General features: G+C 43.6%; 1 protein-coding gene across 2 annotated transcripts in view; it reads right to left on the reverse strand.

The window, feature by feature from the left end:
• Positions 1-16,236: 16,236 nt before the first annotated feature.
• LOC126532043 (uncharacterized) overlaps positions 16,237-27,653 on the reverse strand; it is a 74,638-nt gene continuing 63,221 nt past the window's right edge. The window contains exons 14-19 of one of the 2 annotated variants that reach the window (XM_055070938.2): positions 21,143-21,225; positions 21,007-21,077; positions 19,515-19,616; positions 18,394-18,495; positions 17,850-17,913; positions 16,237-16,619 (exon numbers count right to left, since the gene is read on the reverse strand). In XM_055070938.2, the coding sequence (XP_054926913.1) occupies positions 16,492-16,619; positions 17,850-17,913; positions 18,394-18,495; positions 19,515-19,616; positions 21,007-21,077; positions 21,143-21,225 (550 nt within the window). In that variant the 3' untranslated portion in view covers positions 16,237-16,491. Of the gene's footprint in view, positions 16,620-17,849; positions 17,914-18,393; positions 18,496-19,514; positions 19,617-21,006; positions 21,078-21,142; positions 21,226-21,646; positions 23,024-27,653 lie in introns of those variants that run through there. The other variant, XM_055070939.2, reaches the window with a different exon arrangement.

The following is a 27,653-nucleotide window of genomic DNA, read 5'->3' on the forward strand; positions in this document are numbered from 1 at the left end:
GGCAAATTGTGCTAGCTGGTTCATTAGGAAAACAAGAAGCTATCACAAGAAAAAATAAACACTCTAGAATTTTGATGCCTCTGGCTTGTTTAATATATTCAAACATCAAAAAGCTGATTATTACAGAACGCCATAAAGCGTGGTGCACTGTTACCAACTGTTCTTTTTTAAAGCTATAACCTGTTATTACCAGACATTCATGTACCATGGCTGAAGACATACTGTTCATTGTTGCCATGTCTTGAGCACGGGAATTAGACTCTTTCATAAAGGTTTCGTATTTTTCATTCAAAAATATAGTTGTCTATTTCTATAAACACATAAAGGCGCATAACTTCGCTGGGTGTTACGTAAACTAGTGACTCCTCTCTTCTGACGCAGACTGAAAGGTGCTTTGCATGGAGAATTTCAACAGGAAATAGTTTCTTGCATTTCAGAATTATACAAGAATTCGCTCCAGTAAGAATTCTACAAATGAGAGAAAACGCACCTGAGAAGCTGACAAATGCACTGTTTTTAGTCTTTATAGTTCAAGTGTACTGGAGAGAGTGGAATGTTTGTTGGTTGATGACCATTCGGTAATATTCCGTGACACTTGTTGAGTCACCGCCACGGTTGTAGACTACAGCCTGTTTTTCACTTTCATCCATGTTCAAGCACAGCTTTCCAGTGCCTAACAAAACTGTCTGCTGACCAGCTCTCCTCTCCTGTACACCAAAAAAACTCACTGCTTCTGGTGAAAGATTTAAACTAGCTTTACCTGCCTGTAACTTTCGAGCAAGTACATAACATTCCAACATTTGTAAAGGAACATCATTAGCTCTGCGTACCAATTTCACAAGAAGTTCATTTCCGCCTTCAAATACAAATGAAGAATGCGACCAATGAGGTCCTAGTTTAGCCGCACTTTTAAGAAGATGTAGGATTTGGTATACATTGTATGTCATTGCACCCAATCCATACAAAGACTGTGCTCTCACAACAAACTCCGAGAGAAGATCAGATGATCTCATTATGGTCATCTGAAGTGACGGTGTCCAGTAGAAGTATATAGACACCCTCCACAAGCAAACTGGAATGTCTGACATACTTATCTGGCAAAAAGCCATGAAGGCATGGTAATAAATAATGAAGAACCCACCACTTCCATTCACTAGCTTTCCAGATTGTGAAGTCTGATAATCTTCGTGGTGTACGTGTGAACCAATTCGGTGGCTTGACTGCCAATAACCTCCTGTTTAAAGAGGCTAAACTTTGTTGTGAACCAATGTAAACATCTCTTCTCTTTTAAATGTGATCACATTTTTATTCTTTTTAAGCTGTTGCATGGTGTGTAGTTGTTCCAACAATCTTTCCTTTCTGAATCCTGGGCTTCATATTTGATTTGTATGTATTGTCTTTTGTGATAATATAAATGCATTATTTCTGACTCATTTTTTGGGCAAATGAGGAAGCTTGCTTCTCCTTGAAGCACATTACACCTATACAACACATATAGATACTGATAGACTATAGATCTGGCAAACTAATATGAATACATTATTACACTAATAAAAGGAATACACTAGTAGACTGGTACAAGCAGAATAGCACAAATACGTCCAGAATAGAACTAAAAGTAATTTTATCAGTGTATCAGTTGTATCGTTTCATAATGCAATAGAAAAAAACTGATATAATTTTTATTAGGTCGCCCTATCAGATTTTTTGCTAGTGATCTTTCAGTGTAAATGCATATCAACTTTTTGACTAATGCTAATAACTGAACACATGGCTTTTTGTGCTGCAAGTTTTCTTGGACTCCTGCTTCCCTTAAACTTATACTGTATAATATGCTTGCAAGATCAAAACTGGAGTATGCTTCATCAATCCGGGATACACCGACAAAAAACACAACTCTCATATTTAGTTGAAGCCATACAAAACCAACCTGTAAATTTTATTGTAGCTGCTTATTCCCATACCGCAAGCATATCAACAATTAAAACTTGCCTTGATTGGCCAGGCTTGTCAACAAAAAAAACTTACCCATTTATTTCACAAATTCTCAATTGAAACATATGTTATTACCTCCTTGTATCTCATTGAGAATGAACTACAACCTCAAGGTACAGGTGCCAACTTGCCAAACCAATCTTTACTATTCCTGTAAAAGGCAGCCTCAGAACACACACACGCACACACGTATATATCAATGAGCTACATGGAGGTAATAAAAACATGTTTCAATTTAGAATTTGTGAAATAAACGGGTAAGTTTTCTTGTTGCCTAGCCAATCAAGGCAACATTTAATTGCACACAACTGCACACATTGCACACAACTGGAACTTGCACCACGATAATGTGCTGGCCCACAGTGCCTTCATCGTCACCGACTACCTGGTTAAAGAAGGGGTGCCAACGATCCCCCAGCCCCCGTACAGCCCGGGCTTGGCTCCCCCTCGACTTTTTTGTTTCCATGCCTCAAAACACCCCTGAAAGGCAATCATTTTGGGACAGCGGACGTGATCAAAGCAGCTAGCACCACAGCATTAAAGGCCATTCTGGAGTAGGACTACCGCAACGCATTCGAGAGCTGCAAGTCTCGCTGGAGCCGATGTATTGACGCAAAAGGAGAGTATTTTGAAGATTTTTAAACTTTTTGTAACAAATTCAATAAATGATTTTTAATCGCCTTACTGACACTACTCTCAGGACAGACCCTGTACATGCACCTTGAAGGTATGTATGTGGAAAGCATTTCAACCTATGCTTGCTTTTCTGGCATGGAATAAAACGGCCTTTTGTCTCAAAACCCCTTACTTTTAAACTATTCCATTTGGTTCATTTTTCTAACTTCTGCAGAGTTGCATTCACAACTTTCATAGTTAACCGGCTCCGTTTTCATTCTTGCTTCCTAAAATATGCCCTCCTGTCATGCATAATTTGGAAGGCCTTCTGTTAGCAATGGGTATTGTATTTCAAGACTATCAGTGCAATGTTGCATGAAGAAACCTATTCTTGGAGTGAATTATTGTTCAGCTTGATATCATGATACTGCTGCATGGTTGTTATTTAACTCTGCAAGAGAATGGTCCTGCCATGCTACCAAGAGTGCATTTCATGGGTATTACTCTCTTTCTTTTGACATTAGTTTATGAGGCTCACAGATATGTATCTGTGTCAACAATAACACCTGACATCTAATTTTGTGCAACATGCACTACATTTAATCAGATAAAAGTTGCATGTTTTGTCTCTTGGACCAGTCTGCTCAGTGGTAGGAGGTCGAGACGACAAATGAGAATGGCTGGCCAAGATCTGTGGTGTATGTCCCGTGTTGTGCATCTGACAAGATTTCATGGTGGCAAGAAGACATGTCAGACATGATGTGATCTTTATAGTTATTGTGCACAGAGTTATCAGCATGATAATATCCTTAATGCTATAAAGAGTACCTCCAGCAAGCAGTCTATATGCTTATGCCTTTTTGTTGCTTATGGCAACAAAATCCAACATCCTTTGAAACATGCTCACTTGCTGTCTGATGCACAAAATGAAGAACGCTGCCTTCTCTAAATTTATTAGCAACAAGAAGGCCACTCTGGAAGCAATTATATACATACACAGCAACACACACTAAAACCTACAAATGGGAGAAAAAACACAAACTAGGCTAACAATAAAAGAAACCTGACACCCAACAAGTGTTACATGTTACTCAAGTATGCACATTCAACCTGAGTTAGAGAGATAGATGGTCGACTCCCGCACTCCTGTGCATGCATGTGGATATGTTAAGCCTCAGCTACTCGTTCTATATAACTATCCCAATGTTTGTGAAATATGCTGTACAACCGCAAGAACAATGATGGCTTGACAGGTGGTTTCAATGAGTTCTATAAGGAGGATGCATCAACTCTTCCAGCCATTGATGTACACATTACCACATGAAAGCAGCAGTTTATAAACAGCACAACACCATACAGCACAAATTATATATTTGCCACGTGTTATTAAACTTACATCATTAAAGTACATTAGAATTGGTGCTAAGGCTGGTGCACAATATATGCATATACTTTAAACAATCATAAATAATGCAGGAGCTTGGAATATGATTGACTATTCTCGGAACTGCTTTGATAATACAAAAGTCAAGGCTTTGTTTTTGGCATCACCCACTCCAATTCGTTTTCTTTCTTTTTCCAATTGAAGCATTGGCAAGGTTTGTGCCATGCGCTTCGACTGTGATTCTTCCTTGTTCGCGCACGGCCATGATCATAATAACGCAGTGGTCCCTGCCTACTTTTTCATATACTTTACCGCAATACATTACGTATGCTTCACCGCATAACATGACTGTATTGCGGCAAAGCTAATTTTATGGAACTGACATTATGTAACGGATCTTTTGTCCTTCTGCTGCTCGCATGAGCATAAGCTCGAAAAACCACAAAATACAGACTTGGTTGCTGCTGGTTGATTTCTAGTTAACATTTCGAGACGTCCACGTTGTTTACAAAAAATTCGGTGAAGTTTCTCGCGCTCGGACGCGCTTCAAAAGGCAGTGTGACCACCTATAATTAAGGCAGTCATAAGCGCCAACGAAATCCACACAAGGTACATCAACTTCCACAAAGCTTCTGCGCAACGCCATCAATAACTGGCACAAGGGCCACCCAGGAGCTGGCAAACGCTGCGATGACATCCACACAAACCACGTCGCTTTCCACAAAGCTATTGGGCAACACGATCAGTCACAGGCACAGGTGAAGTCCGCAAAACACTACATGGGCAGAACTACTACGGCCATACTCAATGACTTCGCCACAAGCTCTCACATTTAACGACATCAAACAGCTACAATCACTTCTCCACAGCCACGGACACAAGCGAAGACCGCACCATACCGCACGGGCAGAACGGAAGCACCGATTCGCGTTCATCGCTTTAGCGCCACCTATTTAAAAATAATATACGGAGCCAAGCCAAACCATTATTTAGCGTCTATTTGGGTGAACCTAACGCTTTCGGGCCCTAAGCGTTCGAACGACCAGGGCACTATAACGCTTACCCCCCCTTTCCACTCCGTCGACCGGGTCGCAGGAACGGCGGCCTCAGAAAAAAGTTTACAAAGAGTACTAGGGAAAAATGCAATGCAATCATTGTCGATCGACTAACTAGTCCCGAACAGAGGGCGCCAAAATATGACGTCACGATAGCGCGGGAATTTAAAGCTGGTCTTTCATTTTCGTGCTTTTTCTGGCTTATCAAGACTGTGCTCACGGCAAGACTTACGCAACTGGCAACCTACAAGTGTAATTTACCGATAAGGTCAACATTTCTCTTCAACGTCCTTTTTGAAGTTGCATCCGGCGTCAGCGAATCCATTCGCGATGAGTGTGCTGTAGTCCCATCGTTTGTCGTGTCGTCGCATCAAACGTATATCATAACTGATATCACCGCGGCGCATACCGGAAAAAAATATGGAGGACGTTAAGCTTCGCCTTTAAGAGTGGAACGCGATAGCATTTAAAGATGCCCGGCTGCTTCTCGCGCTTCCCAGAAACTGCATCTGATGATGGATATTGTTTCTTGGCGCAAGGGCCAGAAATGGCCAAAGAGCGCCATGACACTTGGTGATGAATGGCAATGAGTATAGTTGAATATGGTTCGAGTGGCTGTATATTGGCCTAAAATATTCGCTGTAAATGGTGTAAAATATGTATATATTAAAATAATGTCAATGAAAAGTGAGTCCTATGGTTTTAAAAGTACGTTGTGAAAGATTAGATACTAAGACGTGTTAATTTATAGCAGCACCAGTGCCTCTTGTTAAGAACGGCCAGCTGAAGTGCAAGTTTTGCCAGCCAGTTGCGACAGCGGCGGCACCTTTTCTTGAAACGCTACCGTTACGCTCTAGCCTCGTCGCCGTTGTGACTGAATGCGATCGGCGGACCAACTATTGTTACTGAGGCCGCCACCGCCGCCCTGGTCTGCCGCGAACGGGGGAGTGCTCGCGGGAACGTAATTCGAGGCTCCTTCCCACGCGCCGTCCAAGACGCAAGACAATGGGCACCCGGCCGCGCTGCGGGGGTCAGCTCGGGGAATAAAAGGCACCTTTCCTGACACAAGCCCCGAGTTCTACGAAGTCCGTCTGACCTCGGTTGGGGACCGTGAACCTCGCGCAAGGAAGTGTGTGTGTGAGTGTGTGTGTGTAAGCCGTCCCGCACAGAGGCGACTCGTTTACGATGGCTGGTCGGCCGTTTCCCTCACCTAGGGATCGAGGGAGGACCGAGTGTTTATAAACCGCTGTTGTGCGGCGGCTCAGTGTACTTTCTCTCGCAGTCATGTTAGACTGATGCACTTTCTCTCGCAGTCATGCTAGACTGATGAACTGCAACATCCTGATGTAGATACTGTAAATAAACCCATATTCCTCGTTCTCGATGAGAAGCAGTCCTTCCCTTCATCAACGTCCTCAGCGTGGATAAGTTGGACGACGGCATGGGCCAGCTACCTTCTAATTCATGCCCGACTCCAATCTTGACAACTGATTACGAGCGATGGGATTGAGCCCCCAATCCTAACACTCTGCAGAGCCCTTCAGCACAAGGGCTGCGAGGCATGTGCTCCAGAAACTGCATCTGACGTAACCGAAATGTTTACTGGGAAACGCTGGCTGAACGCTGAGCACGACGGCGAGCTTTCTGGTAGAAACGCGACTCTTGCGTGGGTCGATCCCGGAGGTAGTGCGCAGCAGCGCCCCAAATATTACACCAGTTTCAGGTTTCTGTTGTTTTGCACTTCGAATATCGAAGCACGAGAAGATTTAACATAAAAGACATGCGCTGTAAGTATTTTGTTTCGTGACATTTGTTTCTGGGCTGTCATTCTCAAAATTCCGAGGAATAACTTTGTCAAGAGTGTAAGACAAGTTATGAGCAACATAAGTGATAGAATGGTGTAGCAATATAACCAGCATATACCGCATGCCATATAGCAAGGCGCGCAATATATATGTACTTAAATATATACGGACATTTTCGCTCACGGACAACTCCGCCGACGCCCTATTTTATGCGACACAAGGCTGTTAACGCTATCGCGATAAATATCTGCAATATGTTCCATGCGGTTCCCACTTGTGCCGCAATCCTGACGACATACCTGTACGATGCCAACCTGTGAACATTAATAAAAAATCGTAAAAATCCTGCGGTCATAATCCCTGGGGGCTTTGCATTTTTCTAAAGCTTCAACCGGAGCGCGCACGTTTTGTAGAATACACACGCACGTTATTAACGATAATTATTCTTTAGAAGCAGCATATAAACAGCGGCTAACTTGCAAAAACTGCCAAGAGGCCACTGTTTATAGATCATAGCGACAAGCTTCGGCGACTGTGTTGTTGCCGATTTCGCCTATTACATATATTCAGGAATATGTCAAGAACACCTCCGATTCTCTCGATCAGCGAACGTGATTTGTTTTATCGTAAAGCTTCATTCAGAAAACATTCGTAAAATCGTACAACGAGCCCGAATTCGTAGGCTTTAGGAAAATTCGGGAGAATTGGCAAGTATGCGACGACGCACCACAGGCTTCACGAATTCTCTGCCTCGGTCAAGGCCGGGCTCAGCTCCTCACAAGCGCTGCTTGCTGTTGACCATTGCGCCTGGCTGTCGTCGCTCCACAGAACACCTATAATGTCAGAGAAAATGGCTGCTCGGTGCGCTAGGTCCAGCACAGCCCTTCCACCTCTCCCAGAAGGGCAGCTGTGAGCCGTCCGGATGGCCGAAGACGCCGCCAGAAAGCAAGGAGTGGCCGCCGTCTGAGGAAGGGAGGGGACTGGGGCTTAGTCTCCAAACCCCGCCACCCCTGGACCTCATCAAGGACACAATAAAGTTTCATCTCTCTCCGCAACCAAGTTGCCCTTCTGGCGCTCCCTCCCCACCTTTATCTTCGACCTATGGATTTAGATTCGGAGTCACACTCATCTCTAGCTCAACTGCATGTTCCTGCGCGATCCGCTAGTGGCGTCGCTATCATGCCACTGCATCCTTCGCACACGATATCGCTAATAAATTTGAAACTCCGATAAAGCACGACTCAATCGAATCTTCTGACGTTCGGCTTCCCCGCATGACACACTCGCTGACTATAGGAGTCAGCGTCGTAGTCATGCAGCTAAGGTGAGCCACCCTAACGCAGCTACAACGAGCGGGCGCGGTGACGATTTATTGACATCCCATTCGAAAAGGAGTGGCGACAAGCAGTCACCCAGCCTTATTGAGCCAACCAACTACTCTACAGATATCTATGCGGAAGCATTACTATCAAAGTGGGAAAAAGAAGTGTGTGCGCGTATGAAGTCAGTCACGTGGTAGAGCGGGGCGAGAGCTTAGAATATATATATATATATATACACAACCCTTATACGAAACCGATTTACTCGAATTATCGCTTTATTCGAACTTTCGCCCAGTCCAAACCCGAACGCACAAATTTTGAACCAGATTACCCGAAGCATACCGATAAGCTGCTCCCCTTAGAGAGGACCGTCAAAGGATGTGTGTGCACTCACGGCAACGTCGCCTGCGCACCCATTCCCTCCATGCTGTGCCCGCGTGTTACCAGCGGCGAACAGGTACGCACTCTCGGCGGTGCTCAGCTACTTTCGCGACTAAAGCCCAGACAACACGTACGCACGCAAGCTCGCGTATACGCGGCTTGCGAGCAATGGTGGTTTGCATCCACAAAGACGCGCTTCTATGCGCGCAACAGCACACGTTCATGGGTTCACTCATAGACGCCTTGAAAGACGCCACTTCGTACTGTTATTTACAGTGTTTCAAAATGCTTAGATTTCTATGAACGTAACTGTCATATTTTTAGAACTCTTAGATCAGCACAAAAAGGAAAGATTAAGCACTTTCTTGCATGATATAAATCTGCTTCACTGACAGTTGATTAGGCAGGCGTTGTGCCCCCTCCGGTGGCAGTTGCCAGCTTGCTCCTCGCTTTCCCTTTCCTGTTAATTGTATATATGTGTTCAAAAACAAATGACAGTTGAATGTACGGCGGCGCGGCCAGGCGCGCTGACGCCAGGCAGCCCAAGCGTGCTATTAAAGAGAGCATGCAGCTGTTCACCGAGATCGCGCCGCGTTTCGACGCGTACGAGCCATGCCGCACTGTCTGCACATGCGTGGGGGCGTGGACGCTAGCTTGCGTGCGTCCGCAAGCGTACCTGTGGTGCGGGCGTAAGCCTCATGAATAACGCGGTAGCGGCATTCCTTCACTCCTAGCTGGCCTCTCCTTCTCGACGCACGCGCCTTCCCTCACCGCTCGCCCTCAGCTTTTTAATGCGATGGACACTCCAAGCGAAATTACAGTCGTCGTCGCCGTGATGTTCCGCATAAAGTCAGCGTGCGGCAACATCGCAGCCGCGCTCCATATTGGCAGCAAGCTCCACCACTGGAAAAGCTGGCGCCACCGTCGGCGTGACGGGGCATGAGGGATCACGTGGACACAGCGGCCGTGTCGGCTGCTTCGGAAGCGCCGAAGCGAGCTGAAAACGAAAGTTTAAAGTCCCACCTGCGCCGCGGTTCTGATTAAGTGGTGAGGCTTTACCGCCTTGGGTGTCAACTTGACAACATCTGAAACTACTATAATAGGTAGTGACTGCCTTTGGAGGCGTACAGCATGGTAGGCTACTGCTTGGTGCCGCAGCGCCGGATGTACGCAACGGAGCCCGGTGTCAGCCTTATTCACACGTAGCCGCAGGGCAAGGAGCTGCGTGAAGCTTGGCTGGCGAAATTTAGAACCGGCAGACAGCCACCGGCTACAACTCGGGTACGCAGCAAGCACACGTACACGCGAGGAAGATTTCCGCTACGGCGCCGGAGCTGCGCGATGTTCGGTGAGTAGCGAAAAACGCGCACTGAGACGCTCGCCCGCGCCCTTGCAGGACGGTTTGGTGTATGAACGTGTTGATGCTAGATACTGGCAAGTTCACTGGAACGGAAAGGGAGCGGTAAGATGCACATTAAAGAAAGGCATATGTCATGTGGTCAAGTTTGTGTTGAGAATTAATGCAGTGGATTACGAAAGAAAAGCAGAGGGAAATCGCATGCTGAGAAGGCCGATAAACATTTCTCAATATTTTTTCTCAATATTATTTCTCAAGTGCTACGCAACTTGAGAAATAATATTGAAATGTCCAAGAATTTAGAAGACAGAAAAAGATTGAATCATTGCGACGGCGCATCACAGTAGCCGTTAGGCATCGAAGTCTCTAAACCGAAATTATTTTTGGACAGTTCTGATAGCGTCCACGCAACAATGGTTGCTAGTGTACTGTCAAATGCTCATATGCTGCGGTCTAAAGCTCATGGCGCGCGCGCGCGCGCGCACGCACGCACGCACGCGCGCGCGCACGCACGCGCACACACACACACACACACACACACACACACACACACACACACACACACACACACACACACACACACACACACACACACACACACACACACACACACACACACACGGTGCGAAAACGCGCTCACAGCGAAAGCAAAACATTGTGCGCGGACATGCAGACGCGCAGTCGGTCGCTGCGAACCCGTGCGATCGCCGCATTGAGGCTTCATTCTGTTATGCCCCATTTGTTTATACAGACAGCCTACTATAAGAACATATTTCACATAGTTTACTTTCACCGTTTGCCTACCTTTCACGCAAGAGGGCGGTTCGGGAGACTCCTTCGCGGGGAGCGCGCGTATAGTGGCGTTCGCTGTACGTATTCGGTAAAGAGATAGCGTCTGTAAACGATTCTGTGCTTTAAGTTTGCCCAAGATTATTATATCGACAGTCAAAAACTTCCCTCGTTTTGAGAGTACCTACATAAACGTCCAGGAGGGCTGCCGCGTCGTGTTTTTATTGAGCGCCGTAAGCGAAACCTATGAGGAGCGCGCCGCGTGATCCCTCATACTACGCAAGGGAGGCACTTCCGTCAGATGGCGACTCCGTAACTCCTCGCCCCCAATACGGTACCTGCGAGCGAAAGCTTGCGAGGGTGAGCCAAGAGGGATAGTGGCTTGATGCGGCAGTGTCTCCTCGCGCTCACAGGGGAAGTTGCGCGCCAGCTGCTGAACATTGTGGAATGTGGAGAACGCAGTTTAAATCATGGATACAGGACCTCAAAGAGGTGCAACATAATGTTAACGCATTTTCCTCGCATTTACCGTTAAATAGCCGGTGAAATTTCACTGCGAATCATTTTTTGCAAACTGCACGTGTTTCGAGTGGCATATTTCTATGGCCCTCTACGTCAGAGGGGTTGGTACCTCCCAACTTGAGCTGCTTTGCCAGCATGATTGCGGCATCATCGTCATTCGACTCTTGCCTGGTTCTCGTGCGTGCTGAGACAGCTGGCGTGCGTAAAAATGATCTGGGCATGTTGGTTTCATAACACCGGGTGGTGGTTACCCCCGTACGAGGAGTGATTCAAAAGCTATTTTCCTACCCAAAGCATGCCAACCAGCCTCTGACGCTCACAAAGAAGCTCTTGGAAGGCCACAGCTTCGTTGAGAAATGCATCAACTCGAACACAGCGCTACTCAGAGGTTTACTTGAGCAGCTCGAAGATGGCATATTACTGGTGTACTACTTGGCGCAGAGGAAGGGGAACGCATTCTAAATGATCAAGCAGCTAGGAGAGTCCACATTCTCTTTCTCAGCATGTCTGAGCTCCACAATGAGTGCCTGCTCAGTCATAGACACAGTCAAAGAGCCGGTTGAGGCGCACTGCCGCAGGGTCGATGCCATAGCCAGCAACCTGCAAAATGATTCGCATAGCTTCATTCCCACAGTAAGTGGGCATAATATTTTATGTCTAGCATTTTGTCTGTCTCCTTAATCTCTCCTCTTCCTTAAAACCTCTAGAAGATACAGTGCGTTCCGACTCCAGTGCCACCCGATGGGGTGTGGATAACTCTGGACATTCGGTAGCTTGCTTCCTCTTAGGTGGTGAAGCAGCGGTGCTCCTAGACCAACCGTGCTCTCGTCAGTGTGCATCGCGGGACTACCACTTGGTTTTGGAGTGTGTAACCGGTATGAGCAAACACGGTCACTAGGACGCACTTTCGTTCGCAGGACTGTACCCAGGAACAACTTAACCGTCGGAGCCCAGCATGGCCAAACATAATTCGTCCGGTGTTGCCATGTGGCGAGTCGAATGTCTCCATTCCTCAGCGTGTCTCATCGAAAACTAGTCCATATATTTTGGCCAGTTAAATAAAAGGAATAAATATTGTAGATCCCATGTGCTGTGGGAATCGGTGTAAGCTTTATTTGGTGTTTGTGAATAACACTGTTTTTGTTTATTGACCACTTGCAAGTATAGAGCACACTTCCAAGTTGGCCACGTTTTCAGAGGAAAACGCCTAGCTCAACATAAAGTTGTGGCACTCTAACAAGTGGACACCACTCATGACGACCATGGAACGCCTGTGGGAGAATTATGACACATAAACGACCATGGCTGCAAGATGATGGCTGCATGACGACAATGGGATGAAGATTCTGGCTTGATGATGGCATGGCAACAATCGGACATCGAAATTGGAATGATGATGGAACGAAAGCAACGGCACCACGGCGACGATACAACCATGAATGCATAACGACTCCATGACGACACAATACTGTCGATGGCATATGACGACACAATCACAATCAAGCGATGAAAGCGGCATGACGACAACATGGCAACAATGGGATGACAAATCTGAAATGATGACGGTATGACAATGAAAACATGACGACAATGGGATGACGGCTTTACGATGATGAAACGAAAACAAAGGCATCGCTAACCACGGTAAGACCTTGAATGTATGACGACTTTACAACAATGTACGACAATGGCAGCATGATCACGATGGACTGACGACGGCATGACAATGATGGAGACTATGACATTATGGCAGTGGTACGAGAAGGACGGCGTGACAGAATGCTACTGGACAGTCATGCAAGACTGCCCATTCATATGCGTATTTACAAATATATTCGTTGAGATAGTGACTGACTCAGCTGCCCCCAGCAGCCACGTAATAACTCGGGAGTGTAGGCAAATAAAGCAGCGCTTTAAAAAGGCCCACTTTATGCGATTGGACTACTGTGTGCATCTCATTACCAAAAACAACTGATACCGGAGGTTGCTAGATTTTAGCACATTCACATTTTCTAAACATAAAGGTGCTTATTGCCTTGTAAAAAGCTTTTCAACACTTGTTTATTTAGTTCTTAGCCAGCTTTCTACTGAATGAGTCGCTTCTGACAGGCTATGCAGAAAATGCTCCCAGCACTGCTCTTAACCAAATTTGCCCATTTCATTTTAGCATCCTGCTTCATAGTAATCTTTACCAAGTTCAACTTTGTAACTATTTTTTGTACAGGTTACAACTTTACCACTTCACTAAATTTTCTCATGAAATGAAATGCCTCAATTTGAACAAACTTGTTTTTCAAACATTTTCATGTTAAACTTCAGGAAAATACTAGCAAAACAAGTTTGTTCAAAGCAAGGTTATATTTTCATGTTAAGTTTGAGAAAAATACTGCACTCTGGAATGCTGGAGCCAAATCATACTTGCATGAAGCAGCTGAATATTGTGCTTGCTTGACTTGTCTTCAAGCTTTGCCAAGGAGGCAGAAAACAATTTGCAGAAGTTCGTGTCACTACACCAGACATTAGGTCAAACCAAGCACCGAATAAATGTGCCTTAGCTAGAAATGTCTAGCAACAAGGTGCAAGGAAGCCCTAAGTGAAGATATGTAACCCAGTGTAGATGAATGTGCAGTTTCATTTCCAGTTGCTAACCACGAGGTAATTTACACACACACACCAGGTCATATATCTTTATGGAAACATTCTGTGGCAGATATTGCAACTGTCACATCAGCTGGATTACTTAGAGGTGAACACTACTGCAAGACAAATTAACAAACTTTCACATTGTGATTATTCACTTTATCAACACTTATCAACAATCAGTCCTATTTAGTATCAATATCAAAATTTTCAGCCTGAATTACACATTGCACGTTAAACCGTACATTCCCTTACGTGGCAAGCTGACGAAATTTATTTGAGCACATTTAGTGCGGTAGAAAATTTGTTTCAGGTTTTTATGCATCGAGCATATTCTAGAAACTAACTGAGTTTTCTTGAGACTGTTACACTATTTCGTGGGCCGATCTTGAAGGTACCTTTTCTTCTCACCTTAATCACCTATTCAGTCTAACCTTCAATCGTTTTCAGTGCGGCAGAAGAATGAGCCATTAAAGTTACTATACTGCTTTTTCAATTCATTATACTACCTCTCCAATACAAGTCTTTTAACTATTGCCAACCCATATTTTACTTGAAGTCACCATGCTTTAAACCTCGCATCTTTCTACTTGTGGACTTACATATTCAAATAGTTTTTTTTCCACGCACTATTGATCATTGGAATCGATTACCTGGCACTATTCCATCATTATCAGAATTCCTGAAAGCCCTACCATAATTGTATAATTAGACATGTTATCGCTATGGCGTTCACACCAAGTGTTTTTCTGGCTTTGCATATTTTTTTTTCTTTTTCATTATTCTTGTACACTATGTGGCTTGTATTTACTAGTCAATGTGTGCATGTTTACTTTTTGCCCAATCCTGCTATAGCCCAGCAGGGATGAATACATAAATAAATAAGTAAATAAATAAATAGTGCAGTCTAAATATCGGCGAAAATAGCACAGTAATATGGTGGTAAGGGTAGAGTTCTTGCATTGTTCCCTCGCGACAGCTCGGGTTTTCAGACACCGTAATTCAGACACTGCTGCTCGGGTTTTCAGACACCGTAATTCAGACACTGCTCCTATGGCCGCAGACACTGCAAGTGGATCTGAACTGGCCCTTGAGGATGCGGCACTCGAAGTACTGGCTGGCTCCCACATACTGGTAAGGCATGGTGGAGCGCTAGCCATAACACATAGTGCCACAAATATCTAACTCCCAAAGCAAGCTGAACACATTCTTGATAGCAACCAGGGTTGGTTCTTCATTTTGTATTGCAGTTCAACGATACAGCAGTCTGGAACACTGGCAGGCGACAAAATGTGTTGTGTGTGGTCGAATGTGCACAGCATACGTGCGGTTTCATTTGTGCATCTAGGCAGTTAGTCTTTCGACTGTGTTTTTATTACATGAAAGATGTGACAATGCAACGACGACCCCCCTGCTGTTCCATGCGGTGCCAGATCGTGCAGAGCAAGGAGAGTCCAACATGGCAGATACATGGTGTCAGAATGTTTTAGAGCAGATTATGTAATGGCGGCCGCGCACTTGTTGATGTCATACAAACAATGCCAAAGTTGTGGTCACTTTTGGTGGGAGTTTAGAGGCAGAGATTTCAAATTGAAAATTTAGGTTAAAGTCAGCCCCCGAGAGCCCCCTTTATTTGTGTCCATATGACCATATAGGCACCCCTACTCTCAATTAAAGTGAAGTGAGAATATTTGGACAATCATGTTATGGAATCAACAGCATTCCTCCAGATATTAAGACATATTTTAAATTATTGGGTTTTACGTGCCAAAACCACTTTCTGATTATGAGGCACGCCGTAGTGGGGGACTCCGGAAATTTCGACCACCTGGGGTTCTTTAACGTGCACCTAAATCTAAGTACACGGGTGTTTTCGCATTTCGCCCCCATCGAAATGCAATGGGACATATTTCTCAAACCTGGTGCCAAGTACAGGATGTGCTAAATGGATATTACTTCATTAATTCTCAGCTTCAGTTCCACAATTGGAACATGTGTTATAAGGCGATATAATTTGTAAAATTACATTAATTGGCTGAAATAACTTTAATTATGTCTGGAAAATAATGTTCGCCTTTTGAAGTCATCCAGCTGATGTGGCAGAATACCAATATATGCCACAGGAGATCTTTATTTAATATTGTTACGCGAACGAAGGATTGAGACTGGAGACTATTTACAAAGTATATTTACTAGGCGTAGCTGCAGCGCTTGCCAGTTCAGCCGACAGCTTGAGAGCCAGAGAGCATTCGTCATACATATTCATGGTTCTAAAGAACGAGCATGACTTCCCACAGCATCCAGCAAGGAACTATTGAATCCCAGGGCAGTTCTTTAAGCAGCAATGTGCATTCACTAAAGTTCTACAGTATTAAATGATGGGAACAGTTTATTGAGAGATGGGCTTTGCAACAACACATCAATACAGTGCTACACCATACAACAATGCTACACAAATAAAGTTCATTCACTCTCTTCTGCAAGGCAGACAATTCCCATTCATCCAAACTGTACAACGTGTCCTTCCAACAAGTCCCTTTCATGCCAAACAAAAACTTAAGGGAGAGAGAGTGAGGAATAAAAAAAAAAAGAAGGTGCACGGGGCAACTTGGAAAGCCAGGAAGACCTATGGCGACGTTGATACTTCTTCACGTAATTCCTTAGCTGGCTTGTCATCATCGATCTGAGCACTCTCGGCCTTTGCTGTGGTTTCCTGCTTCTCACCATGTTCTTCCTCAGTTACAGGCTTGGAGGCTTGACGAATCAAAGAGAGAAAGAAAAAATGAATTACATGCAATTACAGCAGCAGGCGTTGAAGTGACCCGCAAAGGCTGCATTAATAAAGGTTCTAGTGCAATTTGAGTACTTACAGATGAGGAAGGGTTGGAGCGAGTTGCTGATAAACTTGCGACAGACAAAGAGGGAGTGTTGAAAATGTGTGGTGCCATTTCGTCTGCGACTGTAGGTTCTGTCGGTACACATACATTACGTTTATGGTGACGACAGTGAAGGTTCGATGCGGGGACGGCAGTGAGGTGCTGCTGCGAGCGACTATGTGTCACAGAAGAAGCTGCATTTGTCTTCCAGGAAGATAATTTTTTTTTTTACTTGCGGGTGGTGCGTGTATGGATAGACTGTTTTAGACCCTGCGCTATGTTATACAGTATGCATAGCAAAGTTGACTTCGTGCGCTGTGAATTCGCAATCTATTTAGGTGCAGTTTGTGCAGATTTAGTAAATCGACTAGTAAATCGACTTTTATTGTTCAGGCAAGGCCACAAGGGCACGTATGCTGCTAGTGAGTGTGAAATCGGAAGCGCATAGTCAGGCGCTTTTCCTCTGCTAATGCAGAAGACCACTCTAAGTCTGCTCTGATTGGCTAGAAGCTAGCCAGCCAAGCACAGCATAAAACTTCATAGCCTCAGCCCTGCACTACACTCGTCTGCACAAGCCTGCATGAAGAGTACGTAAAGAAATAGCCCTATTAATTAACAAAATGTGCCATCATAATGACAAAAGAAATAGCAGCTTACAAGAGGTGTGTTTTGGCAACTGTGTAGACAACACAGATTTCAAGGTCGGCAACTTTTCTTACCAACAGTACCTTTCAAAGGGACTGACGTTACCAGTGGCGTAGCAACAGGGGGGGCCGGGGGGCTGTGGGCCCCGGGTGCAAGGGGTCAGTGGAGGGCGGGGGGGGGGAAAGGGGTGTCATATATGTCCGAAGACACCCCTTCTTCCGCTGGCTACACCCGGGGGGGGGTGACAGAAGGTCTATAAAGGTGGCATTACCACTCACTGTCTCAACATCCTGGCATTGCAAGGTTATGGCCACAATAACGACAAGGTTACGACCACAATAAAGACAAGTTTATCTGGTATTACATAGCTCTAGATGACGAACTTGATAATCAACATATTTTATTAACATAACAGCACTCTACAGTATTCTAATTACCCAGTAGTAATTGCATAGATACTTACGGTCCTTAGTTACTTCTGCCTTCTTGTGTTCCTTGTGCTCTGAATGCCGCCTTGGCTCTTTCATCTGGAAATAATCAATCAACTTTAGCAGATGGAAAGGTTGGAGGAAAGGAGGAAAGGAAAGATGGAACTGGCTGGCTCATAAACTTTGATTATATAGACCCCACCAGTGCACTAATTGTAGAACTCTGATAATAGACAATATTTGTGAACTGTTGAGAATACAGAACTATCAAACATTCCATTAAGCTGCCAAGAGCCAGAAAGATTCACAACCAAGTTTGTCTGAAGAAAGACAGCTTAACATGTGTTTGTCACAAGTTTCTTCCCATTTCTGGTAGCAATAGGAACCGCTCTAGAAATAATTTGAAAATGAATGAAAAGTTAGGTCTGTTATCTCTGAATTTATGTGTCAGAGATGCCAGGTGCCTGAAATGGAGCAAAAGCCATCACAGAAGCAGAACTTGTCACTGAAATGCCAAGTCACAAATTCCAAATGTTGGAGTGAATGGAAACATGGGAAAGGAACAAAGCAGTGCCTTACCGCCTCGGCTTCCGCAGTTGGCACAATAAGCATGTTTTTGAACTTATTCAGGAGGTATTCAGCTTTTTTCTTAATTCTCTCGTCCCCAGTGAATTTAGTGCACTGGAAGAAAGAAAAATACACACAAGTGGAGGTTAATTTAAAAAATTTTCTGAAAGCACTAAATTGGCATGTCATGACTGTAAGGTGGGCAACAATGGAGCAAGAGAGCACTAATTGGAAGTGCTGTGACAGTCATAATTAAACAGATGATGATGACTACACCACAAAACTATAAGCAATTTCATTTTCAATATATGGGGGCCACCATCTTGGGCCGTTTACACAAACAATTTGCTGGCCTTGTGTGAAGTGACATCAAGTTAACATGGCCATGAAACTCTGACCGCATACATACAACCATCTTCATGCAATACCTGGAATTTGGTTGTTAGAGACAGAAAATAGCAGCGATAACAGCCCAAAATGGCAACACTCAAACCCTTCCACAAAAATAAGCCTGCAAGCACGACTGCAGCATTATCGGTAAATAACGTAGGCAGCGTGATGCGCATGTTTAATAAACCACAGAGAAATTCTAGGCATGGTGAAAAGAAAAGAAATGAAAGCAAGAGGCAACAATGTACGCATGAAGATGGTTGTACGTATGCAATCAGCAAGATCTTGTTGATCTTGTCCATTTGTGCAGTTACTGGCAGGCCAGTCGATAGTTGTGCAGCATTGTTAAATAATTGGTCAACTGTACTTCCATATGCTTGGAAGCCTACGAAGCATAAAAGTGAAAATTAACTTGTAACGATTGGACCACTAATAACCATACTCACGAAAGACTACACTGCCCTAATTATGAACCAAATACTGTTGTACCTGTATTGAATTAAGAACATTTATTATAACATGTTGAAAAGAAATATGATTGCCAATAACTTAATTCTTATAAGTGTGCTGAACCGTATAGGCAAATGCAATCAAACATAAAAAACAATAACAAAGGCCTGTGCACTTTGCATTCATTTGCCACATGATGGTTATTGCGTACTGTCTGATCAATGATTCATCGACCAGATAGTTACCCTCACACAGAAAAACCAATTCCTCTATGATGGCACAAACATTCTCACCTTTTTCACAGTGTGAATGATGTCTTGCTCTTTCAAAAGTAATGAATGCGTCAGAGGCAGCTTGTCAAGTTCACTGAAGGCCTGAAGGGCAGCATCCACATTCTGTAAAAAAGTGATTTATTCAAAGAACTACTACTAAACCAGAACCTTTCTGTTCTAGCAGTAGCAATGAAATTTTTAGTCTTAATGCAGGGAGCAACTCAATATAAGTGGTGCCACAGTGCACTGTACAGCATAGCTTGATAATTCTGCATTACATGCTTGAGGCATTGAGACCAATCAACCATGTTCAATTCATTAAAAAAAAAAAATGTTGCAGCCCACTATAACATTACAGGTAGGGTATATCCAAATTGCAATGATGTGAAGCTGCAGACATACACTCTCTAGAAACTTATGCACAGTGCTAGAGAAAGAAAATACCCATAGAAAGTATTATTATTGAAATAGGATATACCGGGTGTTTCACGTAATTTAAACCAAGGATAAAAAGAAAATAAGTGGTTAGCCATCACGTGGCACTAATTAGAGTATTTTTATATTGTGCTTAATTAATTAATTAACTAAGAAGAATTAAGCAAACATTTTAATATTCACTTTAGGTACACATGCATTTCTTTGCGTTGTAGAGGGCATTCAGGAACGACCGATACAATTTTTTGTTGCAACGTACGCGCTGCATGGCAATTTCTTTTTTTCTTTTGCATTTAAAGAAAGCCTAAGAAATATGAAATAAAACACGTAACTGCACTCGTGCTCTATCGCATTGCAGCACTCTCAACTCCGTTTCACGCAAAAGGACCGAAGTGGGTGGCCGCGGCTCTAGGCAGTGTGTCAGCATCATTGGCCGTGGCACACGGAAAGGAAGCGCCGTCATCCTTTATAAGTGATAGGCTCGACGCACGGTTGAGAGCGCAGCAATACGATAGCGCATGAGTGTAGTCACGTGGTTTTATTTCTTATTTCGCAAGGTTTCTTTAAATGCAAAGAGCCATGCAGCATGTACAGGCGCCGACAAAAGTGGTATACTCCACGCAGCGGGAGCCGGAGCAACGGCAAACTGCATCGCAACGCCATCTACATGCAGCATCTGGGATCGAGACAGCCAATGGCATGCCACTTGACTCGTGTCAATGTTTCGTGCTTCAGCTCGCCAGAATGCCGAGCGACGCCGCTGCAGTAGCAATCTGCGTGGAGTATACCACTTTTGTCGGCGCCTGTACGTTGCCACAAAAAATTGAACCCGTCGTTTCTGAATTCCCTCTACAATGCAACGAAACTCACTTGGCCCTAAAGTGAATATTAAAAATTTTGCATAATTCACCTTAGTTAAACGAATTAGGCAGAATATAGCCACAACATATTAGAGATGATGTAAAGTGCATTTTGCCTAGAATACTCTATAAAATGGATTAACATTGTTCTGGGATACACTTATACCCACAAAGGTGCAACATTTTAAAGATAGAAAGCAGTAATAAAGAGCTCTTACCTTGACACTGATGCCCAGGCTGTTCTTGATATCCCTATCCAACTCACAAATCCGTTTTTCCACTTGCGTTTCTGTATGATAAGCAAATTCTCAACATGATAAAGGCTTTCAGAAAAATGAAAAAGATTTTGCTTACGTTTCATTTTTTCTATTTTCTCCTTGCGTTTCCTCTCCAGTTTCTCTTTCTTCATTCTTTCTTTTTCTTCTTCTTTTTCAGCTCTGGAGAGGAAGAAAAGTAATCGTAACACAAGCCCCGTGCAGCACAACACATATTTGCACCGACCGTTGAACAGGCTGCTGTACTTCTACGTGCTTCAATCATGTGGCTGTGTAACCAACTAGATGTCAATAAAATGGCAGCTAATTACTGTGCTATTTTAGTGAGCTCGTGGTTCCTCTATTAAACAATAAGAAAGTTGAAATTGTTTATTGTGCCTTCGCTGCAAAATGGCACTACACTGACTATTTCTTTAAAACTTTTGGACCTAGCAGATGTCCATTCTCTATCCAGCTTCTTGAAATACTTTTCAGATGTCAAACAGGGGTGGTAGGTGTAGGAAACATGAGAAGTGTAAATGCTGTGTGGTAAAATATTCACCTTCTCTGAGTAAAGCATAAACACACACATGACAAAGGTGCCTTCTTATCATGAACTGTTTTATTTCAGAGAACATACAGTGTTGATACAAAGAAGGAAGCGCTGACAAAAGCCGCACTGAAATTGTGAGAATTGTGCAGGGCAACGTAAATACAAGACATCTGCTTTGCCAGTTTTCTCGACGCCATGCTCTGGGAAGAGGGAAGACATCTATGGCACCTGCACCTCAAAAGCAAGCCTCACTTTCTGTAACTAGAACAGAATTTATAAAATGCAAAATTCCACAAAGTACACTAAGTACAGATTCTCAAACAATTCCACAAGCCATATCTCTGGCAAATGTCGTTTAAATCCGAGTTCACACATATTTAAAAAACGCAAAAGCAACAAACTTTTACGGTTCAAACTTGAATAGGTCAACTCAAGTGATAAGAATTTCACGCGAAAGGTGCTTTCTGCAACATGATAAATTAGTTTACTAACAAAACACACAACTGAAAACGAAACAGTAATGACACTAATGCCTCAATGGAACAGTACTAAAATGATGAAAAGCCAACTATTCACAATAGAACTGCAAATGAACTCAGCTGCTATGGCACCAAGTAATTTGATTTGTTGATTAAAATGAGAAGAAATGAATTGAGTGGGCACGAGCTGCATTTCATATGGCATAAAAGTGAGGGCGTGAGAAAGCAAATGCAACAATACTAACATGCAGGTATCATCCCCCCACACACAAAAAAGTAAGATAATGGGCAATACTGTGATGTGAATATGAAAACAGCAGTTCTTTTTCCTTGCCCAAGAAAAATGTGAGATGTGGCAGCAAAATCAAACAAAAAGATCAGCTGATCCCAGAACAGGCACAAGGCCCAGAATAAATGAGTATTCGCAGCTACATTGCAGTGCCTAAGATGACAAAAGATTTCAGTGAAAAGAACACAAAGAATAGGACGAAAACAAGCCAAGGTAGCTTTGCAACTATAAAGGGAGAACGACAAAACAGCAAACACCGAGAAAATGATGGGAACATATGCGGAAGGAGCCGTCTAGGACCTGCCTTAGCATAACACATCGGATGCCATAAAGTCGAATACACTTATTCTATTGTTGACCAAACTGTAAGCCGTTCAATACTGTGAGAAATGTAATGTCTGAAAGGGGAACAAAATAGAGGTCTGTCTGGTGAAGTAGAGAGAAAAAAGAAAAAAGCATGTAGTGAAAGTAGGTGAGGAGATGGTGAGATGGTGAGAAAGGTGACGAATGGAAACACCGGTTTTCAGATCTTGAACAGGTTGCAGACGCGCGTAATGATTGCCATGAGTTGCTCATCTCGTTTCTGGTGCTCTTGGATGTACTCGTTGAGGACTTTTAGGAACCTGTTGAACTCTTCACTCTTCTTTGAAGTCCGAATCCCTGAAATCAAAACCTCGGCTAAGCATGGCACGCATCCGGACAGTTGACACGTGCATGTGTTGGTCAGCCTATTGTAAGCACCAAGGCAGCTTTTTTTTTTAAGAATTATTTTCTATTTCTTACTACAATTATTTATCTTCAAGTGTCAAACTTTGCCAAAAAAATGGGAGAACTTTTTTCGAGGTCTTTGTGTAACTAGTGTAACCAAAGGGCCAGGGAAAACATCCCATGAGTAATGCGACAATACAGGAACGAACATTCCAACAAATAGCTGCAAGTTTGATAATATACAGACTTTAAATGCAAGGAAGCACAAGCTACAAGAGCATTTTAAGACAACAAGCAAGTACACTGCACACAGTGATCTGTACTGTATAGCCATATAAACCCACAAATCATGTTGTGCACTGCTTCGCCTTCTCCATAATATTTCCAGTTTCAGCAGTAAAGGTGAATAATACATAAAATTTGTGCTGACCCAAACAGGGTAGTGAAAAATTCACAAACGAGAAATCCACTTATCAATGTCAATGATCCTACAACTGTGCAAAGCATTCCCACTGGAATATGTATCGAGCAGTGGCCAAATCATGCCAAAAACAAGGTATGCAAAGAGAAAGCTGCTTGCCACAGGTCATGAAACAGAACAGACAGTCTTCTGAACACGGTAAAGTGATGATAGTTGAAACAAAAGGTTCAGACTACACTTCAGAGGGCTCCTATATAACTACATGGGAAAGGAAAAATCCTTTTTTCTCTGCAACAGCTGCACAGAATTTGGTGAGGTTTGTTGCATTTACAAGAAAAGCTTAAAATCTAGTGACGGTGGCAAGCAGATTTTCATTTTATGTTGTCAATTAAAAAGGAAGAAAAAAAGAAAATGGCCGAAGCTTTCAAAATTAAGAAAAGAATCTTGAATATAAAATTTACAACTTAGTAGCCCAGCATGAAAATGCTGCAGTTTCGCTCGAAAGGCGAAGATTGATGCAAAAGCAAATTATTAGACAGCTATACGCAGTAGGATGAGTAGCTTTACCGGCTGGATAAACTGCTGCAAACATTCGCTTACTAACAAAATTAACAAGCACAGTGTCATGTGTGCATGCACAGGCAAACATGAACGCATCTCACTCGACGACCGCGAACACTTGCTGTCAGAACGCTGGTGTGAAGAGTGGCAGCAGCGATGAGCAAAATTCCCTTTGTGCTGCCTCTCCTTCAATGTGAATTAGGTGCGTCAGAACACAGTGCACATGAAGTCAACAGCTATCTCGGGCCGGCTAGCCATCGAACCCAGCGCAGATTGCCTCCAAGATAGCATCCATCCGGCTGCGACCAGAGGAGGAGCAGAGACGCGTGCTACTCTGCCCCCCCCCCCCCCCCCCCCCCCCCCCCGTACGCGTGAAAAGTCATGCGTGCGCTCCTGGCCTTCCCCCCTTGCGCGTGTGAGAAGATGGCGCTGCACCAAGCCACAATCTTTCTAAGCTCCCCCTGGCCTGCTTTCCTTTACATGGAACCTCACGGTGACGCCGATGGCGGCAGCGAAAATTCACCTGGAGCATCTATATAATTGCTATCGCAATGAAAACAATATGACAGTTTTGTAAAATGCTCCTAATAATACACGAAAAAGAAACTATTGATGTGTAATACACCATTCTGAAATATAGCAGTAATTTGCGAGTAGGGTTTCTGCAAAACCCTCATAAACATTGTAACAATTTCATGTAAGCCGTTAATTCCCATATCAAATTTGTCCACAGTTTACAGAACTGTCCTATCTATTTTCGGCGCAGAGCTACGAATTTGGAAACATTCATTTTGAATTCTTTTCTTAGGCTAACTACTTTTGGGGAATTTTCGCCAACAATTCAAGGTCCTAAATGAAAATTGTGCTTTGTAGAGTCACTATCATTTAACCTTCTCAAATGCTACCAATTTCACTCATATCGGTATAGCAGTTTTCTCATAAAGGCATTTCTACATTTTACATGCACTTGAATAAGTAAATATGAGTTGGCCCCAAGTTCAAGCTTCCTCGTAAGACTTTTAAAGAGAACCTGAAGTGCGCAAGATCAGTGAAAGCACGCAAGCACAAGCCTGACATGCACTTTTTATGCAACGAGTAAGCTGGAAGAAATGGCAGCAAGCTTATCAATAGGATCATAGTAGAAGTGAAAGCACTACGTCTAGCAGCCGCAAGGTCTCCATCCTCTAGTGCCATCTTTGTACATTAACCAAGTGATTGGAAAGGCATGTCCCAGATCAAGCAGCATAGATCACAGCAGTTCACAAAAGATTTGAGTTAGCTATCCATACAAGACAGCAAGACCTCTGTAGCATGTGCTACACTGCAGCATGGAACAATTCAGCAAAAGAAGATAAATACGCAAAACTATGGTTCTTTTTTTTAAATCTAATATTCTTTTGCATGTCTTTCCGCATTACCGCAGTGCACTGTGGTAATGGTAATGCACAATGCTGTGGTGTGTCCCAAGCTAGCACAGGTCCTGACCTTACCCTGGTTCATCCTCATTAAACTGGGCTTGCATTGATTATCTATCTATAGGTCACCTTCGTACTGCCTTGGCTTTCCATGCTGTACTATATATTTTGTGTGGCCACGGGCTCAACTTTCATTTTGCCGTTATTTTGATGACTAATGCATGTTCTAGAGACTTTGCAATTCAGATATGGTTGCACTTCTGATAAAACTGCATGATCTCTTGCATTCCAGGCATGCACACAAACACATACAAGGAAGCTGTAACTCACTCCTGATCGGAGCAAACGCCATAACATAAACTGCAAAAAAAAAAAGGCCACACTGCCACTGAACACACCAGAATAGAAATGCATGTGTGAGAGGACTACCATGACACAGATGTGCAAGGAAGCATGTTTCACGGGAATGCAAGTACAGAGGAGCGCGCTATGCAGAGAAAGGGCCAATGTTGTAACACAGCAAGACCCATTAACAAAAAGAAAGTGGCTGGTTGCACTCGTACAAAAACTTTGGCAGATTCTTGATGCAAGCAAGAGTTGCAAATTTTAAGCAATAACGCAGCTGGGGAGGGAAAGAGAAACACAGTGCCTGGATCCCGGGCAGAAATGTAGCCACACACTCGCATGGCAAGCAACAAGGCTAAAGGTTGGAGTAGCTGTGGTGGTTTTAGCCCTTTAAGTGCTGTGGACGAGCTTTACTTAGCTATAATTTACCTTGCAATAAGTACTCAGGATGAGCCTATCTGGTCCGTCTGTTTGGGTGCTCTTTGTAAGTGCTGGTAACAGGCCGGGCTCGTTCGATCCCTTTAATTGTTCCGGAAAGTTTTCTTTTTGGCTTCTAGAGGCCCTACGGACTCCAATCGTTTGGCAAAGACTTTAAATGTGGCAGCTGCAATTTGCATGTTGCTGCCCCCTCAGGCATGCACGCTATTCAGAAACAGGCCTCACTTGTCTGACGGCACAGCACTTTGAGGACTTAATCTCATCTACAGCAGGCAAAGAATATCCAATAAGGTGGTGCATTGTCTGTTGCAAAAGTCAAAGCAACACTGGCCCCAATAAAGTCAGTAAAGAAACACTTGTGGTGTAAGGAGTGTAGTGCGCTTCGTACCATGTTTGGAGACCTATTGTACGAAAGCAATGCTCTAATCCTCCATAGCCACTATCCAAGAACTTCAATTTTTCGCATTTGCAACCCATTCTTAACAAAGGTTTGCTCTAAAATGTAACTGTTGCGTAGGGTGGCTGCGATGGAACTGAATTTCAATCAACTATGAAATTTCTAGTAATTGTAGACGGCTCATGTTATTTCATATTTTCAGACACAAGATGCAAAATCAACTGCTTCCATAATGTGTACATTACAAATCTGCAAAAAAATGGTTATCCCGATGTGCAATAGAAAACAATGTCACATCCTGAAAACTTTTTATATCTGCCAGCACTTAAGGGTTAATGCTGACTGCCACACACTAAAGCTGGTACTAATGCCGTGGCACAGCAATGATTTCACAGTGATACTAGTGTCAATGTTCTCCATCAGTGTTTCTTAACAATACTCATTATTCATTTCACTACTGCAATTTGCTCTGACAAGGAACATGTGCGTACCTCGTAGCAACAGTATGAACATGTATATCCCATAGGAGCCAACTGCATGTTGCTCTATGCTAAAGCAACAAATTATTGCAAGTTCATGAGATATTCTTAAAAGCATGTATCTACATTTTTCAAGTTGTCAGTTCCACAGGGAGAACAGGGAGACATAAATGAGCTTTAACTGCTCTTCTGGTCACACAGTGCCCACAGAGAAGCTAAAAGCCCACATTCAAGTGCCCCCCCCCGCCATTTAGGCACTCCTGTATCCCCAATGAAATTCACCCCAGCACAATGTCTTGTAGCATAATCTTGTTCTAAATGCAGTTTGACAGACTCTCCTCCCATTTGCACCAAACATTCCTCAAGCTTAAAAAGCAATGTTTAACCGAGCCTGAACAATTCAAGCAAAACTTGCTCATCTCTTGATTTTTCTGTTGGCCAATACCAGCAGTCAAAAAAAGCTAAGAAAATCATGCCTCATACTTTCTCCACTTGAAAAGCTTTCCTTAGGTAAGCAGACAAAAAA

This window comes from Dermacentor andersoni, chromosome 5 (assembly GCF_023375885.2).
Source record: "Dermacentor andersoni chromosome 5, qqDerAnde1_hic_scaffold, whole genome shotgun sequence".
NCBI classification, from domain to species: Eukaryota; Metazoa; Arthropoda; class Arachnida; order Ixodida; family Ixodidae; genus Dermacentor; species Dermacentor andersoni.